Genomic DNA, 25,353 nt, shown 5'->3' on the forward strand with positions numbered 1-25,353 from the left:
TTTTTATTTAATTTAAGATACTTTTCCTAATATAATGTGAACTTTTTACTGATTGAATTAAATTTTCTTAACATTCAGTAACCTATTTCGTTTTAAGAAGAAACTTATAAAAAGACATTCACAATCACAATCAATGAATGAACTTTATATTTTTTAAGTATGTATAATAACTAGTAAACTTGTACGGTGTGTATAATAACTTTAATATAATATTAATTTTAGTTACGGTTGGCATCGTTAGGATAGTGTATGATATTATCTGTTTTGGAACGTATATTTTGATTATGATTGTCTTTCAAAGATGCTTGGACGTTAATAAATGTGAGAAATAATAATAATAATAATAATAAATATTATTATTACGTGGGAAGAGTGCTTATACTTTTACTTCTTTACAAAAATTTACATCTAATTTATAATTATTTATACGTTATCTTATTGGTTTTAAATTATATAATTACAAAATGATATTTTATTACGGATAAATAGTTTATATTGACCCATTTTATTTTTAATATAATAAAAAATAACAGATAAATTTTAATTGTGCTATTTAAATTCGTTGATGAGGTAATTAAAAATTTGCTCGCTCTTCGGTCATTCATTGCTATATATGTATATATATTAAAAGAAAAGTAAATAACTTTCTCATTTACAAATACAAGTTGCCATTATTAAAAAGTAAAAGCACCTGGTCAGTTATATCAACCAGTTCAAAAATTCAAATTTATACTTATCATGCTAAAATAAAATAAAAATGTTGATACTTACTGAAATTATTTATCTTTTTATTATTACACGCTATATTATATAGTACAACAAAAAAAGATGGGATGTGATCAGATTATGATTGTTAAACAGTTTTTTCAATAATGATATACATATATTTTGATTTCATCTATAATTATTATATATTTTATTTTTCTTTATCTATGAATAACTTTTTGTATAATCTATCCTCTATAAATCTATAATTTTTGTTCTCTTTGAAGTATATATTAGGTATTAATATGTTTTTTGGTATCTATGAATAATTTTTCTTATCTTGGAAAAAGACAAACAGTGAAATAGATAAACGGAGAACACGTGGTTGCTTTATTCTTGGCTTCCTTCCATCAATCTCCCGACTAAGATAATGAGTTGTCTGCTTCATATTCCTGTTCCTTTCGTGCCACTTCTCATTTCTGGTCCTCAATCATTCCTCTTATGCAACTATGGTCCACTTTTGGATTCGTATCAATTCTCATTTCTCCTTCAAAATTTATCCACACAATGAAAAAAGATATTTATAAACTGTGATTGCATTTAGCTTTATCTATATTTTTTTTCAGAGTTACAAAGATTTGCTTTTCTGATTACCATAATATCTTCAAAAGCATTTAAGAAGCCATCTTCGTTGGTTCATGGTACACAGATACAGACTCCATTGACTAATTCATAGAGTGTTAAAAGATGGAGGGTGTAGAGCACCGAACAGTGAATGTGAATGGCATAAACATGCACATTGCTGAGATGGGTGAAGGCCCATTGATCCTCTTCATCCATGGATTCCCTGATCTCTGGTTCTCATGGCGCCACCAGATGAAAGCTCTTGCTTCCCTCGGTTACCGCTGCGTGGCGCCGGACCTCCGAGGCTACGGAGACACGGATGTGCCGCCCTCTACCACCGCCTACACCACTCTCCACGTCGTCGGCGATCTCGTCGGTCTTCTGGATGAGGTTGCCGGCGGCGATGAGAAAGTGTTTGTGGTAGGTCATGACTGGGGTGCCATGACTGCTTGGAATCTTTCTCTCTTCCGCCCTGAACGAATCAGAGCTCTGGTCAACTTGAGCGTGGCTTTTACTCCCCGAAACCCTAAGAGAAAGCCTCTTGACACCTTAAGAGCAGTGTATGGAAATGAGTACTATATTTGCAGGTTTCAGGTTTGTTTCTTTTCTTGTGTTTTTGGTTTGCTTCTAACTGAGTTTGATGTGCAAGTGCACCAGTAGTTGTGTTCATTATAGTATATCTCTATACCTTAAGCTACGGTTGAAGAGTGGGAATTGAATTCCATGTGATGGGTGTATTGGATATAATTTTTAGGTCTCAAAAGATGGTTTAAGTAGAAGTGAAAAAAAGATGATTTTGTGTTGGGGCAAACCATGGTTTGCAAAGTGGTTTTGTTGCTCAAGTGCATTGTTGCAGGAGACTGGGAATATAGAAGCTGAGTTTGAGCAGATTGGAACTGGAAGAGTGTTGAAGGAGTTCCTGACATACCGCAACCCTGGCCCACTTTATCTACCTCAGGGCAAAGCCTTTGGTCGTTCAATTGATTCTCCCTTAACGTTGCCCTCATGGCTATCTGAAGAAGAATGTGATTACTATGTCAGTAAATATCAGAAGACTGGTTTCACTGGGGGATTGAACTACTACAGAAATTTGGATCTGTATGTCTTTCTTCACCATCAAATGCTACATTTTTTTTTTCAGACCTTGCCTAGGTCTGTTGAATCTTCATATTTCCTCCCTTTAGATGTAACTATACAAATAGGAATTAAATTTAGATCCCTCTGTGTGTGGATTAAACTTAAAATGCACTACACGTATAAACTTAAATTAAAAATATTACCTCTTCTGGACTGGATTAAAGAAAACCATGATAGAACAAAATGCATAATATATTTGTTCTTTTTTTATCATTTCACAAATTTCAACTGGTAAACTTTGTATACATATATCTATTTAGTTTTGGATATGACCAAGTCATTCATCTAATTATAGTTCCTTATGATGCTATATTATTTATGATATGATGTGTAGATGGCTGTGTTTTGAAAAAAAAAAATGGCAGTATTAGTATTATGAAATTCAAAAGAAAGAAAATCCATCACATTACTCATGTATATGTTTCTATAATGTATAGTGATGGACGTGTAATTGCAAGAAACAGTTTTATAGTTTATGTTTTTCCTTTTCCTTTAGTAATCAATACTAATATACTTTTATCGGTTCCACTTGCATTTGTAGAAATTGGGAGCTCACAGCACCGTGGGGTGGTGCTAAAGTGAAAGTTCCTGTGAAGTTTATTGTGGGTGATCTTGACCTGACCTACAATTCACCGGGAGCCAAGGATTACATTCATAAAGGTGGGTTGAAGAGAGATGTGCCTCTTCTGGAGGATGTAGTTGTAATTGAAGGGGCAGGTCACTTCCTTCATCAAGAAAGGCCTGATGAGATCACCAAACACATCTACGATTTCATTAAGAAATTCTAATTTCATATGGTCATGTATTCCTTTGTTCTTGGTTTGATTGCATCTTTCTCCTTCCGCTGGTAACTCTTGCTGGGTGTATTCTCATGTATGCTTGTGTTTTTAAAGAGATCAAAATAAAAGTTAAAAATAGCAGTAGTCAAGAACAAACAATGTTAGTAGAATTTACCAACATCCTTTCTACTCATCCCATTTGAAGACCATTTTTATTTTTAATTCATGGGCTAAGTCACCATTATCCACTGCATAAAACAGCACGTCCATATCATCACAACCAATTTAGTGACAAAAGTCTAAAACAGCACGTCCACCAAGATCTAGAGCACTGATTCGAATACCATAAATAAATTGAAAAAAAAAAAGAAAAAAAAAACGACTGCCAAGTGTTTGTAGACTCTGAACTCTGAACTCCAAAGCCCATATAACAACTTTTATTGAGTCCCCCTGTTTCTCTTGCTGTAGAACTGAAGTCGCATCGAGAGTTTATGAAGAATGTATAGGCTTTGCTCTTTTCTCAACATTGAACTGTACGTCCACAAGGCCTGTAATACCGGCAGTAATTTTTTGACCCTCTTTCACTGGTCCAACACCCGGTGGAGTGCCTGCACATCATCAAAATGTCTGTTAACTGAGCAAGGGTCTCATCTATCCTTGAAAGAAAGGGGCTGCAAGTGAGTTGAGCCCTAAGCCCAACTATAAGTTTGGCTCCACTACCAATTTTCTCAGCTCAACTTTAACTTACTCGAGCACTCAAGTTACTCAATAATTAAATATTTCAGTTTCAATAGGCTCAAAATTTGAACTTCACAAAGTCTATATTTGCAATACCATATATGTAGTTATTGTGTGTGTATAGTATGAAATGTCAATAATTTTAAATAATCGTTGAATAATTAAATCTTACTAAATACATATTATTAAATTAAAATATTATTATTATTATTATTTTAAAAAATGTGTACACGTGCAAACATCAAGCCAACTCAAGAACAATGATCGAATATGTAAAGATCGAAGTTTATAAACATGCCAACATTTTCAACTAGTTAAATTGAACTGCCAGGTCGTAATAACAAGGTTCCCCATCACCATTGTGGCGATTCATTTTTATTTTCTTAAGAGAGCACAAACAGGCTAGACTCACTTTGAGTCTTGCCTATAACCATGACCATAAGACAAATGAAGCAATCCAAACTTACTACAAACACAAATGGCACCCTTTTCCTTGTCATTGATTTTCATTCTAACCAAATACTTTTGCAAAAGGGAGATTTCCCCGTTTCAAGAATAAGACATGCCATAAGTTTCCGGGGAGGCTTATAGACGAACTAAAGGCCTTTGAATCGAGAATGCTCGACTCTATCAGTTGAATCAATCCTCATTGGCCCAAATGATAGGTTAAATGACACAGTGTGCTAATATTACTAGACCTTTCTTCATCAATTAAACTAACACATAAGTATAAATATGCAGATAGAGAATTAATGCAACATACCAGTTAGTATAACATCTCCTTCAAACAGTGTCATTACAGAGCTTATATAGCTAATTAGAAATGGGATCTTAAAGATCATGTCCTTGGTTGAGCCCTTTTGTCGAATTTCCTCATCTACCTACATCAAAGCAAGTCCATTTCTCTTCAATTAGTTTGTGTGTCCAATGCATCATTGAAGCAATGCACAATCAATTATATTAGAACCAACCAAATGATAATGAGAGAAGCATAGAATATCTCAAACCTTTAACCATAATTCTATATCGTCAGGGTTTGGCACTGCAGTCTTTGGCAACTGCATAAAAAAATACAGTTGGATATGGCTCATTATCTAAGTAGATGAGCAAAATAATGTTCACAGGCGCACACGTCTCATCCATTACTTGCAGAATTTTAAATTTTACCTTATTAGAATAAAGGGTATAACTGAATTATGGATCTATTGACTACAGTTCTACTTCTGCAAAAAGAAGCTGGTAAAAGTTCTTCTTTTATTGCAAAAGCCCCACATCACCAACTTACCAGCAATACATTTCTACTCCCAGATCTGCACCAGGGTAATACTGGTGAATGTAGTTTAAATATTCTCGAAAAAGTCAAGAATGGATGAAATTTGTATTATCATTCTGAGTAGTTCTTGACTCCTTAACACTATGGAGGACCACGTGAACTCATTTCTCTAACAACAAACTTATAAAATAGTTTCAGCGTAAATAAGCATTGTAGTATGCAATTTCTTACAATTGAACTAATTGGGGTGAAAGTGTCCTGGCCTTTTGCCAAACTCCATGGAAGACCTGCAGACTAAGAACGAACGAGGAAAAGAAAACATTCTCTCATCAGATTATGAAAATACCATGTCTAAATCCTACGTGAAAAACTATTTGAGAAGAAAATATGACCCGTACCAAAAGCAAAAGGGAATCATTTCATATTTTGCTAACATCGCAGCATTTTAACTCCAATTGTTTCACATGATTTTTCTTTATTTTCCGGTACATAGCACAAATAAATTTCAAAAAGCTTGATTGTAGTTAACTTTCAAAGTACCTTTGCCGCAGCTTGAAGGTCCCTAGCAGTCATATCCAGAGCCAGTGCATAACCTGATACACCAAAATGTATCCCTCTTTATTTATTATTGTAATAATAGCTTTTTTACTTAATGAAAGTTTAGGTGAGTTAGCCTCTATGGACTACCCAAGCCAGGGCATGCCACGTGATTCATGAGTGCTTATAAAACTACTAACAGATTACTCACTAAAAATGTCCTTACATCAGTAATTGGGGATGTTTTTTTCCAAAGGAGTTCTAATCCTTGCCAATTCTACCAACTTTCTTTGGTATTATAACAATAGTTGATTTCTAAGTACCATCTTTTACATTATCAGCCAAGCAAAGAAAGTGACTTCTAAAGTAATATTAGTAAAAAGCAATCAACTCCACCAATTCATACCAGTTGGATGAGAGTCAAACTTTCATAGTTTTGAATAAACTTTTTACAAGTATTTCTTAAGAAGAAAATTCAAAAAGAAAAACTAGAATAAAATTTTACAAGCTCAAATTAGCATAAGCTTAAGCTGAAATGAGAAAATGTCTATAAATTAACTCATACTTAAAACTTATTTTAGTTTATGAAAAAACAAATCTAATTTTTCTCCTAAAAAAAGTTGAAAAAGAAAAGTTTATAAGGTAAGATGAGTAAATACCGGCGACGTAATCCATGGCAGAGGATTCTGACACATCACGCGCTTTCTTGGCGATGACTACGGCGAGTTCAACCTCATGGTGCAGAGAACCCTCGTTGTGTGGAATTTGGATGGTTCCGCCGTTTTTCAAGTAAGACGACGTCGGTTTCAGAAACAACACCGGCTCCTGAGAATCGAAAACACTTGCAATCCGTAATTAGAATATTATGAAACATTGGAAAGAGGATTTGTGTATGAGAGAAGGTACCTTGGGAACGGCGTTGCCAAGCTCTTTGGCGTGGGCAGCGTAGTTTCTGCCGACAGCGACGATCTTGGTGCTCAATTCCAGAAGCTTCTGACTAGCTGCCGCTGCCATTTCACTCCCTTCTCGCTCTATCCAAACTCCTCTTCTTCTTTTGGCTTCTCTGCTTTCTGTTCTTCAGCGATCTCAATTACTACTCATTTCAAACCCAAGTAATTTAAGGAACTATTTATTTATTTTTTGTTGTTTAAGAAAATGATTTTAGCACATGTATTTAAGTTCAAACCTATTATTGTTATATTTATGAATTTATTTTTCTAACTTTAGAAAATACTATAAATTTTTAGAGAGGATAAACTATACTAAATTAATCAATGTACATATTTTGTAAAATTATTTTAATTCATAGTTCTATATATATATATATATATATATATATATATATATATATATATATATATATATATATATATATAATCAAATTTTAATAATTTTTTATTAATAATTTTATTTTGATGATTGTTTAAAATAAATAAATAAAATTTATTAATAATTATTAAAAAATGTTCACGATTAAATACCATATTACAATACAAGTTTTATGAGCAAACGGTTTGTTAGTAGCATAAGTATTTAAGTAGTATACATTACGAAATTAATATGCACTTTTTTTTTCAGCCCTGTTTGGGTACCACATTAAATTCTTTTCTCCTTTTTCTGTGTTATAATTTTCCAATTCATCATTTAGGTGAGGATGTCATAAGGGTGGATTCTGATGGTGCAAGACGATCAATTATGTAATATAACTATTAAGTAAGACATGTAAAGCATTAATTTTTCACCTACTACTCTTACCCCCACACCTTCCCGTACACTTACTCTAATCAACTAACACAATATGGTTGGCTCGGGTCGCACCATCTGTGTTGATACGGAACCCGGTTCGGTCCCTTTTAGTCATCGTTTTGGTCTTGTCCATTTTGATTATTGACTTGATTTGGTCTGTTTTAAACGTTAGTTTGGGACGTCATGAGTTCGGACTGGACCGTCTTGATCGTGGGTCAAGGTCGACCCATCCCAGTGGTCGGCCTAGGTCGGTCTGTCTTGATGGTGAGTCCAAGTTGCCTCGTCTTGATAGTGGACACAGGTCGGTCCGTCTCGACCGTAGACCCAGATCAACCAGTATCGAATTTGGGTCCGGGTCGCCCATCTCGATCATGGGCCCAATACAATTTGTCTTCCAGTATCGACCTTCGATCCATGTCAGCCTGAGACGGTTTGATTTCATCTTTGACTCAAACTTAAAATATTTCTTTTAAGAATTAGTTAAAATATTTTAGTAGACCAAACTCACCTTAGTCTGGGTCCTAACCCACTTGAGATGTGACTTTGGGGACTAGGGTTTTTTTGGCCCCTTCATTTTGGAACCCTCACCCCCACCCGTCCACCCAGAAAAGGGACTTAGCAAGGAGTGGATTAAGACAGGCCCATGGGCCATATCCAAATTGACATCTCTTTTAAAATAATTAGAAACCTACCTAATATTGTAACAACCCAATTCTCATAAGGTCTTTGTATATTAAAAATTGCAAATGAATTGACTCATACTACATTTCTTAAAGCTAGACCACATTGTATTTCAAAATACATTCAAAATAAACTCATAAGTACTTCAAAACATAAATTAGGAACTTAATATAATTTTAAAAACAAAAATGGATTATCTAATATATTCCCACATTAGTCCTTAAGTTTCTCATTTCAGTTCCTGTGCTACTGTCACGCTCAACTTTTAACACTGCTCCTATATATAAAAATATATCATCACTACATATATATTATGTATTAAACTTTTCTCTTTAAGAAGCTCTCATTTTTTTTTCGGCAACTTTCAATAAAAACAATCATACCATCAATTAATATCTTTTCAAAATAAAACTTTAGATTATTAAAGAACGAAAAATAATTTTTCTTACTTAATAAAGTTTATCTAACTCTTCTCTCCTCACCTGAACTACGTCACACGTGAAAAATCACTATCTACAAAATCAAAGGTTCAATCAATGATCAAGACAAAATTTTCAGGATTATAAATAAATAGGGGTTTATTAGGAAAGAAAGAGTCAAGAGGAATTTGAATATGAATTTTCATACAAGGAAAAACATATTACTCATAAAGAATGGATAGAATTTTTAAACTCCCCATAAAAAAAAATCGACTTAGAATTTTAATAGAGTTCTTAGCATAAATTACTCCGGTATTTATTTTTCAAAAAGAATGGAAGATGATTCAAAATCTTGGAAAAGAAAAGAAGATTTTTGGAAAAATACAAGTTTATAGAGAAAAAAAGAATTTTCCGAAAAAAAAAAGAATTTGTTGGATCTCACAAATATCCACAATTTAACCTATATTTATACTAGTTTGAACACTGAGATGACTACTTTTGCAACATAGGTCGACGTGTAAAGAAGAGAGACAAACAATAATTCATTTGTTTCTGAGTTGTGAGAAGTGAAAATACATATAAAGTTTAAATTGCACCAGAAAGCAGTTTATTAACATATTGTTCATTACATATCGCGTTTCTTACGGTTCATAGATGTAGTATCTGCAGTTGAGATACGCAAAAAGCTTTATTCTTTTTGCATTATTCTCCAAAACAGATTTTTTTTTTTTCGAAAGAAGTAGCGATGGCTACAATTGTCTCTCTGCTACCTCTCAAACCAAACTCGGATAGGCGAGGTTTATCACCATAATTGCGACAAAAATTATTTATATCTTCATTTTGTCCTATTTTAAATGCTTTCTCTGGTTATACTTCTCATTGTAAACAATACAGCGATCAACCATGTAACAATTTTCCGTAACTGTTCATTCATGTGAGATGAAATTTTATCTCAAATACAGAGTGAGGAGCTCGGGATTTTCAATTAGTTGCTTCCACTCGTTGCAAAATCTTGCAACGGTTGCTCCGTCCAAGACTCTGTGATCTGCACCAATATTAACCTGCAAGCAGAAAAACAAATAAGGAATTGCTGTTCATTTCATCTTCTAACCCGTGCAAAAATCATTACAAATAATAGCATTTACTTAAGAAAATATACGTTACCTAATTGAAAAAAAAAAAATGAATTCACAGTTCAAATCTGTGTTTACTTTGTCAATCAAACAATGAACTACTCTGTTCAATGCAAATTCAACTTCTATACAATAGAACTACAAACGCTGAATTTGCAGTAAAAGTGGACTTAAAACTAATTAGCTATTAAACCCTTTTTAACAGCTAACTTAGGGTATTCTCTATAATCGCATTTTTTATTTCTCTTCAGCAACATGACAAACTAAACAGTCGTATATAAAGTGGAACGCTACAAACACACAAAAAAAGTCGGAGATTACCGTAGTTCTCTCTATAATGCAAAATGCAAGACTTACAGTCACGAGTGATGCAGGATACACATTTCCATTATCAGCGAACCGTGGAACTTTCTGAATTTTACCAATGGCAATAATGGAGACTTCAGGCAGATTAACAAGTGGGGAACCAAACTTTCCACCAATTGCTCCAATGTTGCTTAAAGTAATAGTACCACCACATATATCCTCAGAAGTTAACTTGTTATTTGAAGCCAATTGTTGTAACCTTGCCAGCTCTTTGGTTATCTACATAAAACTCATATACATGGAAAAATAGATTTATAAGAACACGCACAAGAATGTCTTACTAGATGTGAGACATTTGATTATAATTATCACATGCACTAGACATCATATAAACATGCTCTGGGACGCTATCCAAACAGATCTTCACTCAAGGAAACAACAACAACGACCTGGCCTTATATCCAAATTTGAAATAGTCTCTTCATTTCTTATAAGGAGAAGCAGCTTTCAATTAAGCTCAAGCCAGAAACTTAGATCAAGAATAAAATTATATTTCATTCAAAAATCATGAACATTTTTTCTTCACGGCCTGTAAGTAAACAGCAAGCATGGACATGCACTTCAGCCAAAACAAGAATGGCTGAATAAAGAAAAAATAGATAAAACCATAGCCAAGCCTTTTGTAAACTAACCTCAAGTATGGAAAGAGACTGAACATTTTTTATGTTTGGCACAACTAGACCATGTTGTGTCGCCATGGCAATTCCAACATTGTGTGAACCTACAGTAAATAAACCTCAGTGTCAACTTTAGCACGGAAGCTACTGCCTCAAATAAATCATTAAATTGACAGCCACCAGATATCAGTCAACACAACCTGGAAAAAGGTTTAATACCACGTACTCACAGGTGCTGTGAAACAATATTTAAAAATATTATCAAGTAAACTATGAAAACATTTTATCCTTGAAACTCCCTCAAGCAAAATGATCACTGTTTTAAACTCTTAGATACAGTATACAAGGTAAAACTTCTCAAACACTAGCACCATGTGCCAGAAACCAAGATCCATAAAAACTTGATGGATCATTTGAAGATTACTTTGAACACGTAGAAGCGGGTCCTATAAAACAAAAGAAACAATTGGCTAATGAAGGGAACCTCTTTGACCTGACCATATTTTTTCAATTTCTAAATAATTGTAGCTTGTTCCTTGAACTTGTACCTTTTAACTAAAGAAAAAGACATTATGTTCACTAAAAAATAACTAAACATAAACAAGCTACAAAGGAAGCAAAAATATATGAATCGTTCATCAGATTATGTCTGAGAAACAAACCTTTGAGAACGACCTCCACTGCATCCTCTTTGAAGCAACTGTTCATAAAGGGGTACTTACTGAGGGCCATTGATAGTGATTTGATTAATATTGGAAGGAAAGTGTACTTAATGTCTGGATAAGGATTATTTTTCTGAAAAGATGTTTTAAGCTCCACTAGAGCATCACAATTTATCTCATCCACATAATGAAAATGTGGGACTTTAGCAGCCAGAGACATTGACTTTACCATTGCTCTTTGGAATCCTCTACAAAAAGAAAAGAAAAGGTCATTATTAACTTATCTAAGGATATCTTATTTCTAATTGAGTTATAGAACTGAGTAAAGGAAAACACTTTCATGCTAATGCAATACTGAGATCCACAGATACACAACTTCCCACGAATTGACATAAATTGTTTGTGCAAAAAACTTTGACAGATTGACCTCCACCACCATCTCACAAGAGAAAAGAAAAAAAGGAAAGGATTTAAATTGTGCTCGCTTCCAGCTTTACCTAAATGGGACTGTCCTGTCCTCAGATGGACTACAAGATTTAGTTGCGATATTGTAATTGTATCCTTCAGCTCCCTGAAGCTGTTCTACAGAATCGGTATGCAAGAGTGCAGATGGATCTTTAATGATTCCTTTGCTGACAGCAAAATTTAGCACATCTTCTTTTAATACCCTTCCATCTTTTCCAGTTCCACAAACTTCAGTTATATCTATACCATGTTGCTTAGCCAGACTTCTTACAGCAGGTGTTGATAGAATTCCAGTCTGTCTTCCTTTACCAGGATCAGAATCTATCAATTTGGCATTGTCTGAATCGTCAACTACTGTAGTAAACACTGGTACATTAACTGATGTCTTATCGGAATCAGGTGACTTCGCATTTACTGAATCACCAAGAGTGACAGACGGAGATGCTGAATCATCAACTAAAATCTTTAGTAGAGTTTCTCCAACCTGAAATTTTATCCAACAGAATTCAAATGCTCAAATATATTTGTTGCCCCATATAAAATTAAATGTAAAATTTAGATCAGCAATACACTGCTATCTTCTCCTCAGTTATTATGCCGCTTCAAAGAACCACCCCATTAAAAAAAATTGGCAGCTCCCTTTTGTATTTGCAACATAAATTGCAACACCATACCATCTCTATGTGTCATCTCTAGTATAACCACAAAGAGACAGCATGGGAAATTAAACAGTTAAGGGATGGTTTGACCCTGGAGTCAGCTTCCAAGGGTATTTTTCTCATCTAGTATCCTACGGAATCTTAAGAGAATGTATACCAGAGACACATTTCCAAAACATTGCATATCAAATAATTTCGCTTTGAACAATCTTTTGAAAAAGCATATGTCAGTATCTCTGGATGAGTTCTAGCATGAATCTAGAAGGTACACCCACAAATGCCTCCTACATTGTAAAAAACAAAGCTTCTATTTCTTCCATGCACACCTTTGTTATTCTCTCAATCTATATTCTCTTTCTCTCATCGACCATCTCACTCCAAACTCTCCAGGAAAATAGGGCACTTCTCTTTTTTCCTTTCCACCCAGTTCATCGGCTCAGTTCCTTCCAATTCTCTCACACCTTGTTGCTTCTAGGCGGCGTGAAAATCTTGAGGGAGAGGAAATAGAAAGAAAACACAAAAAAGGATAAATGAAAAAAGAGGTAAGCACATTAAATTTTCAATGCAAAAGTGAAGAGATTTATACAAAAAACTACACGGTGGATTATGTCTCAATTATGTCAGAATTATTTTACTAATATTCACGAGTTGACTATATTGCTAATATTTTATTAATATTTATGTTTTTCTTTAATATTTCATTTAATCCGCTCAACCTTTTTCTTTTCACTTTCTTTTTCCACTTTCTCATTTTTCATCACCTGATCCAAATAAAAACTCGAACATGACTAAATTAAAAAATCTACTCACAACAAATACTTTTCCTGGTCAGGTCCTTAATAATAATAGTAAATTTCATCGCTTAATAATTACTAATATACAGGGAAACTTTTCCTACTTTTTGGGGCCATGAACAACTATCTGAAATTCCAAACCACCAATGTAGCAGTACCTCTTCTTTCACCAATTTACTCTAACAAACAATTTATAGATCCCGAAACATAATCTTGGTTCAACTATATCCAACAGAATGAGATTTAATAACTAACCTTCACAATATCACCAGGACCGCAGAGAATATTGGAAACTTTTCCTTTGTAGCGACTCGTAATTTCAATGGTAGCTTTATCACTTTGAACTTCACAGAGCGGTTGAAAGTCTTCAACATAATCCCCCTACCAATACGAACCAACAGATAATTCAGAAAAGTCAATTCAGTACATGCTATGTTTTTTCCTTCTTGACACGGATCTAAGTGAAGGTACGAAACAAGTAATGACGAATTCACTGACCTCCTGGACATACCATTTGAGAAGCTCACATTCTGCAATACCTTCGCCGGTTTGCGCCAGCGGCACGTCCACTAGCTTGCTCGCGAGAAGGTCTAGGGCGGGTTGAGTACAGAACAAACACCTGTTCACACGTGGAAAATAGAACTACAAATGCAGAATTAAAAGCAATGAATCAGTAATTTGTTAGTAAGAAGAGATGAATCGAATTGGAAAGGGGAGAGAACTAACAGAGACGTGTGAAGAAGGAGCATTAGGTTTGAGGAAGCGAGAAGGGAGCGTAGGGGAAGAAGATGATGAAGAGTGAGAAGAAGCGGAGGCTGAAAAGAAGGTTCTGGAAGAGATGAAGGCCCTCTTCTGCCATATCCGGCTTCTGATCATGTTGCGTGGAAGGATTGCGATGAAGAGAAATGAAGAGAAACGTTTGGAATTGGAAGTGGAAATGGGACAAAGATGGGAAGAGAATTGATGATTTGAAGTGGCCGTGTTTCCATTGCATGCTGACAAGTTTCTGATGCCAGAGAATGGGATCGATGATGTGGATGGATATGGACAAATTATTATATTCAGATAATGTTTCAAATGTTAAAAACATTTCTTATTATCTAACACCAATATATATATAAATAAATAAAATACTAATAAATTAAGACAAATCGAGCAAAAAAAATTTAAATATTAGTTTTTATTAAGTGTTGGAAAGATATTGGATATGTAGAGCATGGTTGTATATTTATAATTCTCTAATATTTTAACAATTTGAATTTGATTTAGTTAGAGACAGAAGTACGTGGCCATCGGGCTCTGTGTCCTTTTTTTTGTTTTTCAAAATGTATAAACATATATAAGGAAAAATGATTAAATAAAAATAATATTATTTTTATAAAACATTTTTTATTAATTTTATTGTTAAAAATATTATATTCTAATTTTTGGATAAATGAATTCTCTCTTTCATACTATATATTACAAAAATAATCATGTTCAATAATTTTTTATTCTTCATTATTGCTAATTTATATTTTCTGAATAACTTTATTTACAAAATTTTATTAACGATTCTTAAATATTTACTTGAGATAAATTATTTAAGAATAAAATGTCATTTATTACTTTTAATAATTGCGATAGGGTAAATTATAAATATTATGTAAAGGAGCCAAAAAAAATCACTAATTTTTATTTTCTTTTAATTTTTTATAATTATTTTTTTAATAAATATATTTTTATCTTTCAACTACGTGTGAAAATTAAAATTAGATCTCTTCAAAATTTTATAATTTGGTAGATTTGATCTTTTTAACAAAAATTTATTAAGTTTGTTAAGTTTTTTTTTAACATTTAAAATGTATTTAATTAAAATGATTAAATTTACACACTTCTAAAATTTTGATTAATTTAGTTATCTATTTTAGAATTATGTAACAATTCAACCATATTTAATCTAAATCTACACAGTTTTAAAATTTCAAAAAATGTCTAATTTTAATTTTCATGAAAAGTTTAATGTGTATCTGACCCTATATCTAAACACATGACATGTTGTTACGTAAATCATAAAAAAAGTTAAATATCAAGTTAATTAAAATAAACTTGTTAATTATTTCGAATTAATAATTATTGTTGTAACACAAATCTGAACACATATTTTTCTTTAGTCAACAGAAGGTATTTTCTAAATTATTTGTCGGTACCATTACTAGGTAAAATAAACATTCAATTCAAATTTTAAGATGATGTTTGAGAGAGATCTATCTAAAAAGAAAATAAGTTATTTTTCTATCACATTCTCACTTAAGTTAAAACATTATTTAGTGAGAACAAGTCGATTAAACAATAATTTGTTATTTGAACAATAAAATAATGAAAACAAAGATCAAATTCTTTACCATTTTTTTCTTAGACCATAAGAGGAAATATATTAAAAATTTGTATACTGCAACCCATATTTTCAAAACTCACAACAAATCTATTATTTAATAAGTTCAAAACTCAATTCCAAAATTTTGAATTGAAAATGCATTTCAATTATAATCTCAATTATAATTATTCTACCAAGTTTCAAAAGCCAACAACACTCCAAAGTTTTATAAAATTGTCATCAAAATCTTAAATTTACATTTCCTTTAACTTAACCATCTTACTTTAAATTTAACACAACTCTAAATGTAGATTTATGTACTTTAGATCTTAGTTATGCGTGGCATATCAATGTTTAATGGACAAGCAATAGTACTTGGGAAGTATTAACTTTCTAACAAGATTGAAAATAGTGTATATTAGAATTAAGGTCGTGTTTAAAATTGATTCGCAATGGTTCAACAAAATATATATTTTTAACTTCAAATAATACATGCCTAAAAAAATATAAATAAAATAAATAAACAGCTTCGAAAACTGATCGGAAATGATAATTGTAAACTTCAAATGTAAAAAAATAAAATTAAAAAAATATAAAATAAAAAACCCTACAATGGGTTGAGTTATAAGTATAATATTTAAATATTATATATGAGAAATCACACGTTAATAATAATAGTTATAATATAACTGAAATAATTTGTATAAATTTGGATAGCAACTTATCACTAATGTTAATTCCACTATATTTTACACACAAAACGTCTAATTATAAATTTAAGAGCATAAAATTGTATAAAAAACTATACCCAAATTTATATGGTTAGTCTTTTATAAAAATAATTCACAAAGATCTAACGTACATAAATTTACGTTTATATAAAACAAGAGGAGTAACTTATTATGCTCAATAATAAAATAAATTATTATAAAAATATTCAAATAATGGTTTAACCCATCCCAAAACACTCAATGCACCATTAATATCAAGTCTTTGGACAGTAATATCAACTGGTAGAGATATCTGGTTGTAATGATCAAACATTGATAATAAAGCACGTCCAACAACAAACTAATCTTTGGATTAATTTATCATCAACAAATTAAATCCTTATAATTATCACATGTTTATCATCACAAGTGTATATGCAATCCAGTCAAATATTAATCTACCTTTGGACCGATCAATACTCGCATGAACGTACATAAACACCAACATTTAACATTTTTCACGAACTATCTACTCAAGAGAGGTCACTTTGGTGACTTCTTGATTCAATTAATTCATTTAAAATATTAAACAAAACCAAAATTTGATTATATATTTATTCCAAAACCAAATATATTTATTTTATATATTAAACAACCAAAAAATATATAAAATAAATAAAATTATTTATATTCTAAAATATAAATCCTTATGTTCAAATGTCTTGAACCCAAAATTCAAAATTAATTAAAATAATTTACTTCAATTAGGGTTTTAAGAAACCCTAGGATTCTCAATTTGGGGTTTTTCTCCCAAAAAACAAAATTGGGATTAAGGGTTTCAAAATTAGGGATTTAGGGTTCTGAATAGAAATAATTAAATTAAACAAAGACAAACATGAATCAAGTATGGGTGGCTCTGATACCACATGTAAGCATAAACGCAAAGTATGATCCTATTATTGATTTTGACATCTTCATGCACATAATCACACTTTTACGCACATAAACGCACATTCATGTACATAAACATAATATAAATCATAATATTGATTCTAACAATCAATCATAAACTCATAAACAATATCTCATACCCATATACTGATAATCATGTTGTAAATAGTAAACGGAAGCATTTGGCCATAAAGATAATATTAGAGCACTCTTATGTGCGCAGTGATCTTCCTCCTGTAGAGCACCTTGATTTCCCTTTGGTTTCTGAATGAGGATAGAGGGAAAGGAACAGGAGAAGTATGTTATGACTCTGTGTATATGTTCTCAAAAGGGACCACGACCATTTATAAACTGAATTACTTAAGTTTTAGTATTTGTAATTTGACCCCTCATCAAATTAGAAATTACTAACTGGTCTCTACACAATATTTATTTTCATGACATATGTCTTTAGCGAAAACTTTAATTTAGTCAGATCACTTCATTATTTCATTATTTGGTCTTATAAATAATGACCCTAACACATTTAATTATGTGTCATATATCTGCATGACCCAAAATTACTAACATAATAATGTATTAAACTTTGATTATAAGAAGAAATAGTGATATTATATTTTAATTTATTAAAAATATTATCTACCACATCACTTAAATTACTCCCAGATTTTACTCACAATTTTACTCATTCTTCTGCCTCTAAATCTGTTAAAGAAAATAAAAATTCATTAGGTCAAATTTATTCACTTTCTTTCAAATTCTTACGCCAAAATGTTCAATAGACAACACTATTTAGATAGCGCTTATTTAATTAATTGCTATAAATCAAAATACGAAACTACAAAATAGCGCTTTATAAAATAAACGCTAATTATTACTTATAAATAGCGTTTCATCAAAAAGATGTTATCTATATCAAATTTATATTTAAAAATAAAAAATATAATATGTTAATAAAAAACGCTTTTAAATTTAAGCGATATCTATTAGATCATGAATAGATGGTGTTTTATTAACTAAGCGCAATGTATTTTATTTATTAAAAATAGGTTAAATCATTCCATCAGTCCCCATTTTTGTAGTGAAATCTCAAGTAGGTCCCCCCATTTTTATTTGACTCAATTGAGTCCCTATTTTTGAAAATTCGTTGCAATTGGTTCCTTTCCGTTAGTTGACCGTTACTGGTGCTAATTATGTGCCACGTGTCAGCACGTGGTTTTTTTGACTTTTTTTAAATTTTTTTAAATTTTTTTTTTAATTTTTTATTTTTTTTTATAATTTTTTTTTTTTAAAAAATTAAAATTGCCACGTGTCAATCTGACATTGTGCCACGTGGCAGAGACAGTGTGATGTGGCAGTGGCAGTGCCACGTGTCAATATTGAATATGAAAAGTCTCAATATAGTCCCTGTATTTATTATTTTGTCTCAATTTGGTCCCAATTTTTTTAAAACTGAATCAATTTTATTCCTATATCAGATTTAATTTTTATATAAATTTACAATGGTATTTTTATTATAATTGATATTTTTAACAAAATTAAATTTATTTAAATGTGTATTTTGTACTAATATTTATTTAAATTTTATTTTAAATATTTATATATCCATAATTTATAGATAAATGTTAGAGTTGCTTTAAAAATAAAAACTTTATAAATTGAAATATAAAATTTAAAAAAAAAATTATAACAATTCTAACATTTGTCTATAAATTATGGATATATAAATATTTGAAACAATATTTAAATAAAGTTCAATGCAAAATATACATTTAAATAAACTTAATTTTGTTAAAAATATCAATTATAATAAAAATACCATTGTAAATTTATATAAAAATTAAATCTGATATAGGTATAAAATTGATTCAGTTTTTAAAAAATTGGGATCAAATTGAGACAAAATAATAAATACAGGGACTATATTGAGACTTTTCACATCCAATATTGACACGTGGCACTGCCACTGCCACATCACACTGTCTCTGCCACGTGGCACAATGTCAGATTGACACGTGGCAATTTTAAATTTTTTTTAAAAAAAATTATAAAAAAAATTAAAAATTAAAAAAAAAATTAAAAAAAAATTAAAAAAAGTCAAAAAAACCACGTGCTGACACGTGGCACATAAATTAACACCGTTACTGGTCAACTAACGGAAAGGAACCAATTGCATCGAATTTTCAAAAATAGGGACTCAATTGAGTCAAATAAAAATGGGGGGACCTACTTGAGATTTCGCTACAAAAATGGGGACCTATGGAATGATTTAACCTTAAAAATAAATTCATAAATAAAACTAATTAATTCATTAAAAACTAATTAAAACAAAAGAAGATGAAAATAAAAATTAATCCTGCCTCTAAAACTTTTCACTTTCTCCAAAAACATCCAGATCTCCAAATCTGGAGAAAATATTTCAAACCCCACACACAATCTTAAATCCCATATCTCCTAAAATTTATTTCCCCCCCAAATTTCTAACACCCTACCTACGAATCCAACCTCTGCCCTTGTCCTGGTGAATCGTCAAGAGCCGCGAACCACTCCGCCATGGACCATCTCGCAAGACATCCGATCCCTCGCCGAAGTTGTGCCTGAAGGTTGTACATCAGCCAGTGGCATGCAATGAAGTTCGTGGACAACACAGCTACGAGCTCCCGCGCGTTTCCTGTCCGAGGAACTGCCGCCCCTCGGTGATGTTCTGTCGCACTGGAAAAATGATATAGGTTTCTGGTTTAATTTTTAATTAGGAGCTAGTTAGTTATTTGATCCGGTTACAATGGTTTTGGCTTGTTATTTTGTGTCAATTTTATTAGGGTAGATATTTGAAACTCATGTACACCAATTTTCTTTTTTATTCTTTATATTTTCTACTTTACGGAAAGGGAAATGGAGGAGGTGGTTTTAGAATTACATCCCACTGCTTGAATTTTTAAGTAAGGAAAGCATTTGCTTCTATTGTTTATGAATTGTAGTTAAAATTAAATAATGAAGTCCTCGCCCGTCTTGTTTGGATATGTTTTAAAAATGAAATGCCAGTGTTATAATTTCATTAGGAACTTCTTCTTTTTTCTCCGGTAAGGTACTCTCCCTAGTTCCTGAGAAAGCAATGTTTTCCCTTTTCAGTTTTTTTTTTTTTTTCATAACATTTGATTATTTGAAAAAAATTTGAACATTGTTTTCTCTCTTAAGTAAAGTAATTGTTCCCCTTAGGTGAAGGAAAGAGGAACACATATCTCTCGATCTGCCTCCTTAAAAATCTTCTAAATTAGGATTGTGTTCTTTATACTGCATTTATAGGCTTAATACTCGAAAGCATGAGACTTTTATGTTGTGATAATATTTTATTTTTTAATAGGATGAAAGAATCATGGACAAAGAAACAATCTGAAGGTGATTCTGAGATTTCAGCATGGGATAGTAAAAGTCGCAAGTTAGAGAAGAATAGAGCATTGTAGCTCTCAAAGATTTTTGAGGAGCATGTTTTTTCCCCTTTTATGTTGTACCTATATTTTATGATCTTTAAGACACTGTTTCTCCCAGTTTAAATATGTAATCATTACAACATGCTAAAAATTTCACTTGACAAAATTGTAATATAGGGAAGTGAAAATTGCAGTAGAGGGAAGTGATGATGAGGATACAGCCCAACACACTAGTATGTGTTGCATTGCAAGCCTCTTACTTACATTTGAACTTCTCTGGCTTCATTTGCTTGTGGTATATTTAACATTAAGTCGTTTGATTTTGATAGAAACAGCCGCAAATTAAGTTGTTTAATTTGAAATCCTTCTGTACATTTGAAGCTCAAGTTCTTTACCTTATTTTAATTACAATCTCTTGTAGGCCATGACTTATGAATTTGTTTATTAATGATGTGTACTTTTTTACCATTTGTATATATGTTTTGGTGGCATTAAGGGTTCTTATTCTATATATGCAAGGTACTCCTAAATAATCATCTTCACAATATAACTTTGACGTCTCTGATTTCAACTACCACTTTATTTATAGTGATATATATATATATATATATATATATATATATATATATATTAAACAATGGCAGTGTATGCTTTAGTAATTTTAATTATTTTATTACTATGATATATTAGATTCATTGGATTCGTTATATTAGTAACGTATGTTTTCAAAAATGATCTTTTTTGTTTTGCTATTCTAATGTGTTTGTGGCCATTTTTTTAATGTGGTTTCAGCGCGAAGAATGGAAAAATGCAAACGCAGAAGTTGAAGATGTCCACATACATGATGTGCGAGATTCTGGACCAAATTGGAGCTATTAAAGAAATATGTGAAGCACTTTCGTTGAGATGGAGCGTAGTGTTGTTAGTTTGAACATGTTTTTGTCTTTTTTTGTTTGTTTTTTTGTATATAGATTCAAGTTTAATTTTAAGGAGCCTAGTATAGATATAATACTTTTTGGATATGTAAATAGGTCTGATATATCATATTTGGAATTAATTTGTAATACATATGATTATTATGAATATATTGTAGTTATATTATAGATAATTTCAGTTACCCAAGAACTTAGACTAGTATACAATTTACCTACTATCTTTATTTTTTTTTTGTATAAGTGTTTTCTATCTTTAAAAGAAAACATTTGTCTAGAAGATAAAATACATGTATAGTTTTTTGAATCACATTTGATTGACTTTTATAATTCTCATAAATGGTTTCTGTTGAGAAAATAAAATAAAAAATAATGAACGAAAAATTAAATAAATTATAAAAAAAATTTAAACCAATACACAATGCTCTTGAGCGGTGTCTATAGATCATTTGTATTTTTCAAGAAAACATAGATAGCGCTTATGTTTCCAAGCGCTATCTATAATAACACCAATAAATAGCACTTTTGGAAGAAAGCGATGTCTTTTGAAAATACATAGATAGCGCTTGTTTAGTGAAATGCTATCTATAAGATGTTATTAGATAGCACTTTTTCACAAATGCTGTCTATTAATAGATACCGCTCCAACTGTCTATTAATAGATACCGCTCCAATAGATACCGTCTCAAGATATATTAGGATATATTAAGACAATAAGTTTTCAATGTTAAAATTAAAGTCACGAAATAAGTGTTGAAAAATAAGTTTTATTGAACTCCAAAAATCTCTTATAAGTATGAAGTAATAACAACGACACAACTTAAAAGTTAAATTCTGATTACGGAAAATATCATTTTCCTTAATTATATTTAAGACAGGTAAACTTAAAAAACATGGTTTTACCTGATACAAAACAAAGAGCATAGGATTTTACTCTTGACACGATTATAATACCTTTTTTTAGCTCCCCTTATATTGGAATTATGAAAGTGACTTTTTCAGAGTCCTTGCATATATATTTTAAATTATCTGGAATGTATCAGACATTTTTTGAATTATAAATTTTGTAAACATTATAAAAATATCGATTCTGAAATAAGAAATTTGAAATGCTTAATCTACAATGAATTTTGAACTATTTCAAATTCAACATTTTGGAAAATCGCATATAAAATTCATCAATACAAAATGAACTTATAGAAATAGTTTAAAATTTATTCTGAAATGTTCTTTCCAATAAACTTCAATTTTACTTTTTTTTAATAAATCTTTCTGGATTATATATTTCTTACTCTCCAAAAAGTTATCGAATGAGATTGTAAAATGAGTAGTTATGTAGGTAGGTAGATGCACTAACACAAAAAAGCGTTATAATGTCACTCCTATAACGTCTGCCCAAAAAAAGTCCAACGTTAAAAATGATCGATGGCATTTTTGTAAATTATCGGACTTTTTTAACGTCTGTCTATTCCAGGTCAGACGTAAATTAACGTCTGTCTTTTCCAGATCAGACGTAATTTAACGTCTGCCCAAAAAACCCCGACGTCATTTAAAAAAGGACGTCAGACTGGTTTTCCTCCGACGTCACTTAACGTCGGACTCCTTCACCACCGACGTTAAGTTTTACTTATCTCTACGCGAAACGCAGAAACCCTACGCTGTTTCACTGTTTCCGTGAGCGTTTTCCACCGGCGACCCCCATTTCGACTTTATCTAGGTGAGTTTCGAACGTTTTTCACCACCAAACTTGTTAGGATTTGATTATGAATTGATTTTAGGCATTTTGAACCGAATATTTTACGTTTTCATCTCCATTTGCAGCGTTTTGAGATTCGTCCCACTTGCTCTTCATCCCCATTTGGCTAACAGCGTGTAGAGACCTTAAAGCCACCTTCTCCAAGTTTGTCTTTCATTTGCTAGAAGGGGTTAGTTTTTCATTTCTAAATTTAGGGTTATTACTAAATTGAGCGTTAATTGTGATTACAATGGCATGATGCATTTGTAGGTAATTCTTTTCATATGTGTATGATTATAAGAAGTGTACCAAACACTCTCATGTGGATTGCCTCCTTTTAGACTTTTAATTATGCATGCCGTTTGAAATTGAAATTGAAATTGAATTAATAACCCGTGTATCTAATTTGGAGGGTAAATGAGCGTGATGTGGTGATCAATGTTGTGAACTCCATACGAAAATGAGTCATAATGAATTTAGGGTGGAGTGAATAATGAAGGATGACTCATTCCATGAACTATAAAGTTTATGTTTTCATTACATGAGAGTTCTTAGTATTTTTCTTTTTTATGAATGATGTTGAAGTGTTTACATTTCTTTAAACTCACCTCTAAGTTGCCTTGGAGTAATATTTAGGTGGTCACTCCTTGATCTTTAATTCTCCATTAAGAGGGGTGAGTGAGGTAAGGTTAAATCAAGGACCTCAAAACCAGCAAGTAACTGAGGTAATGTTCTTTTTCATGTCTTTTGTTTCTCTTTGGTTTGATTTTGTTATGAGACATCTCTTGTAATCTGCTAGAGTTATTTTCTTCTCTCGACATAAGATTAAGGTGATGGCATGAGGATAACAAATACCTAACAGATTTATGTAGTATAAACTATCATAGCTATGCAATATTGTTGTACTCATTTTTTTTAAAGTACAAGGCATTTGATTCAATGGCTTTTTCTAGTTATTGATTAACTAGTAGTTATGGAATATAGAAGTTAATACTCTTAAGAAAAGCGTTTAGAAACTATTATGGATTTTTTCTGATTTTCAGGTGTGAGAATGTTGTAAAAACAACAAAACTTAAAAAAAACAGCACTGTTTGACGTCTGGTAGAACCTTGACAGACATTAATTAACGTCTGACTCTCCTGGCCCCGACTTTAATTAATGTCTGACTCTCCTGGCCCCGACTTTAATTAACGTCTGACTTTCCTGGTCCCGACGTTAATTAACGTCTGCTCTCCTTTCCGACGTCAATTTTGACGTCACCCAATACGACGTCGGTGTTTGGGCAGACGTCAAAAACCGAAAATATCAGACGTTAAAAGCCTTTTTTGTATTAGTGATGTGTGTATTTTTTCTTTCATTATGATTTCTTACAAATATGTGACGTGGTGTTAGGTCTAAGGAAATAAAAGCCCGCTGACCCTACTGAGAAATTCAAAGCAAATTTAGATTAATAAAGTTGATAAAATTGATGAATCTTTGAACGAATAATTTAATAGTGTTAAGATATTTATATTTATATATAAATTTTTTTAAGTGTGAAATATATAAAATATATTAAAATATTTAAATTATACATTAATTTATATAATAATAGATTATATAAAATTACAATTTTTATAATTTTTTGTTAAGAGTTGTGTCGATCATTTATGTGTTGTAGGTTGAGCTCATATTTTATTGGTGTCGTATGTTCCCAGTGATACTCTCTTGAAAGACCCAACAGTGGTATCAGAATTTGATACATGTGATGATCGGCTTACACGAGACCCTGTATCGAAAGTCTTTCTGACAGTGGATCAGATAAGCGTGTCCTGTTAAGAAAAATGACAGTATAAAAAAGGGGTACTCATAAGTTTGAGAGAGAAGTACCAATATGAAGGAACATACTTGAAGAGGAGTTTGTTAG

General features: G+C 31.6%; 3 protein-coding genes and 1 long non-coding RNA gene across 7 annotated transcripts; 2 read left to right on the plus strand and 2 right to left on the minus strand.

Moving 5' to 3' along the window:
* Positions 1 to 1,196: 1,196 nt before the first annotated feature.
* LOC114178335 (epoxide hydrolase A-like) lies at positions 1,197 to 3,613 on the plus strand. 2 transcript variants are annotated; one of them, XM_028064176.1, is made up of 3 exons: positions 1,197 to 1,923; positions 2,084 to 2,427; positions 3,008 to 3,613. In XM_028064176.1, the coding sequence occupies exons 1-3, from the start codon at positions 1,453 to 1,455 to the stop codon at positions 3,252 to 3,254; spliced, it is 1,062 nt and encodes a 353-aa protein (XP_027919977.1). In that variant the 5' UTR covers positions 1,197 to 1,452; the 3' UTR covers positions 3,255 to 3,613. The 2 variants fall into 2 exon arrangements, with proteins under 2 accessions (XP_027919977.1, XP_027919978.1); XM_028064177.1 differs by having other exon boundaries at positions 1,210 to 1,923; positions 2,186 to 2,427.
* Positions 3,429 to 6,914, minus strand: LOC114178338 (probable acylpyruvase FAHD1, mitochondrial). Its single transcript, XM_028064178.1, has 7 exons — positions 6,700 to 6,914; positions 6,453 to 6,618; positions 5,797 to 5,849; positions 5,488 to 5,550; positions 4,991 to 5,041; positions 4,747 to 4,864; positions 3,429 to 3,853 (listed from the first exon to the last, which is right to left on the minus strand). Exons 1-7 carry the CDS (start codon positions 6,805 to 6,807, stop codon positions 3,735 to 3,737), a joined length of 678 nt encoding a protein of 225 aa, XP_027919979.1. The 5' UTR covers positions 6,808 to 6,914; the 3' UTR covers positions 3,429 to 3,734.
* Positions 6,915 to 9,218: 2,304 nt separating this feature from the next.
* Positions 9,219 to 14,330, minus strand: LOC114178744 (lipoamide acyltransferase component of branched-chain alpha-keto acid dehydrogenase complex, mitochondrial). 2 transcript variants are annotated; one of them, XM_028064808.1, is made up of 8 exons: positions 14,062 to 14,330; positions 13,834 to 13,977; positions 13,591 to 13,716; positions 11,915 to 12,366; positions 11,418 to 11,665; positions 10,771 to 10,859; positions 10,130 to 10,357; positions 9,219 to 9,700 (listed from the first exon to the last, which is right to left on the minus strand). In XM_028064808.1, exons 1-8 carry the CDS (start codon positions 14,209 to 14,211, stop codon positions 9,587 to 9,589), a joined length of 1,551 nt encoding a protein of 516 aa, XP_027920609.1. In that variant the 5' UTR covers positions 14,212 to 14,330; the 3' UTR covers positions 9,219 to 9,586. The 2 variants fall into 2 exon arrangements, with proteins under 2 accessions (XP_027920609.1, XP_027920610.1); XM_028064809.1 differs by lacking the exon at positions 14,062 to 14,330 and having other exon boundaries at positions 13,847 to 13,977.
* A 5,391-nt stretch (positions 14,331 to 19,721) lies between these two features.
* On the plus strand, positions 19,722 to 21,843 carry LOC114177518. 2 transcript variants are annotated; one of them, XR_003603139.1, is made up of 3 exons: positions 19,722 to 20,081; positions 20,714 to 21,075; positions 21,573 to 21,843. It is a non-coding gene; the product is annotated as an uncharacterized LOC114177518 (long non-coding RNA). The 2 variants fall into 2 exon arrangements; XR_003603140.1 differs by having other exon boundaries at positions 20,714 to 21,013; positions 21,573 to 21,842.
* The last annotated feature ends 3,510 nt before the right edge of the window (positions 21,844 to 25,353 follow it).

This window comes from Vigna unguiculata, chromosome 3, assembly GCF_004118075.2.
Source record: "Vigna unguiculata cultivar IT97K-499-35 chromosome 3, ASM411807v1, whole genome shotgun sequence".
Taxonomy (NCBI): Eukaryota; Viridiplantae; Streptophyta; class Magnoliopsida; order Fabales; family Fabaceae; genus Vigna; species Vigna unguiculata.

Bases quoted from the DNA above. Each gene is read 5' to 3' on its own strand.
- LOC114178335 (XM_028064176.1), top strand. From the start codon at position 1,453: ATGGAGGGTGTAGAGCACCGAACAGTGAATGTGAATGGCATAAACATG. The intron at 1,924-2,083 runs GTTTGTTTCTTT...TATAATTTTTAG, and splicing joins ACTATATTTGCAGGTTTCAG to GTCTCAAAAGATGGTTTAAG. The intron at 2,428-3,007 runs GTATGTCTTTCT...TTGCATTTGTAG, and splicing joins TACTACAGAAATTTGGATCT to AAATTGGGAGCTCACAGCAC.
- LOC114178744 (XM_028064808.1), bottom strand. From the start codon at position 14,211: ATGATCAGAAGCCGGATATGGCAGAAGAGGGCCTTCATCTCTTCCAGA. The intron at 11,666-11,914 runs GTAAAGCTGGAA...TTCTTTTTGTAG, and splicing joins GACAGGACAGTCCCATTTAG to AGGATTCCAAAGAGCAATGG. The intron at 9,701-10,129 runs GTAAGTCTTGCA...TTCTGCTTGCAG, and splicing joins ATCCTGCATCACTCGTGACT to GTTAATATTGGTGCAGATCA.
- LOC114178338 (XM_028064178.1), bottom strand. From the start codon at position 6,807: ATGGCAGCGGCAGCTAGTCAGAAGCTTCTGGAATTGAGCACCAAGATC. The intron at 6,619-6,699 runs GTACCTTCTCTC...TTCGATTCTCAG, and splicing joins TTGGCAACGCCGTTCCCAAG to GAGCCGGTGTTGTTTCTGAA. The intron at 5,850-6,452 runs GTATTTACTCAT...TTGGTGTATCAG, and splicing joins TGCCATGGATTACGTCGCCG to GTTATGCACTGGCTCTGGAT.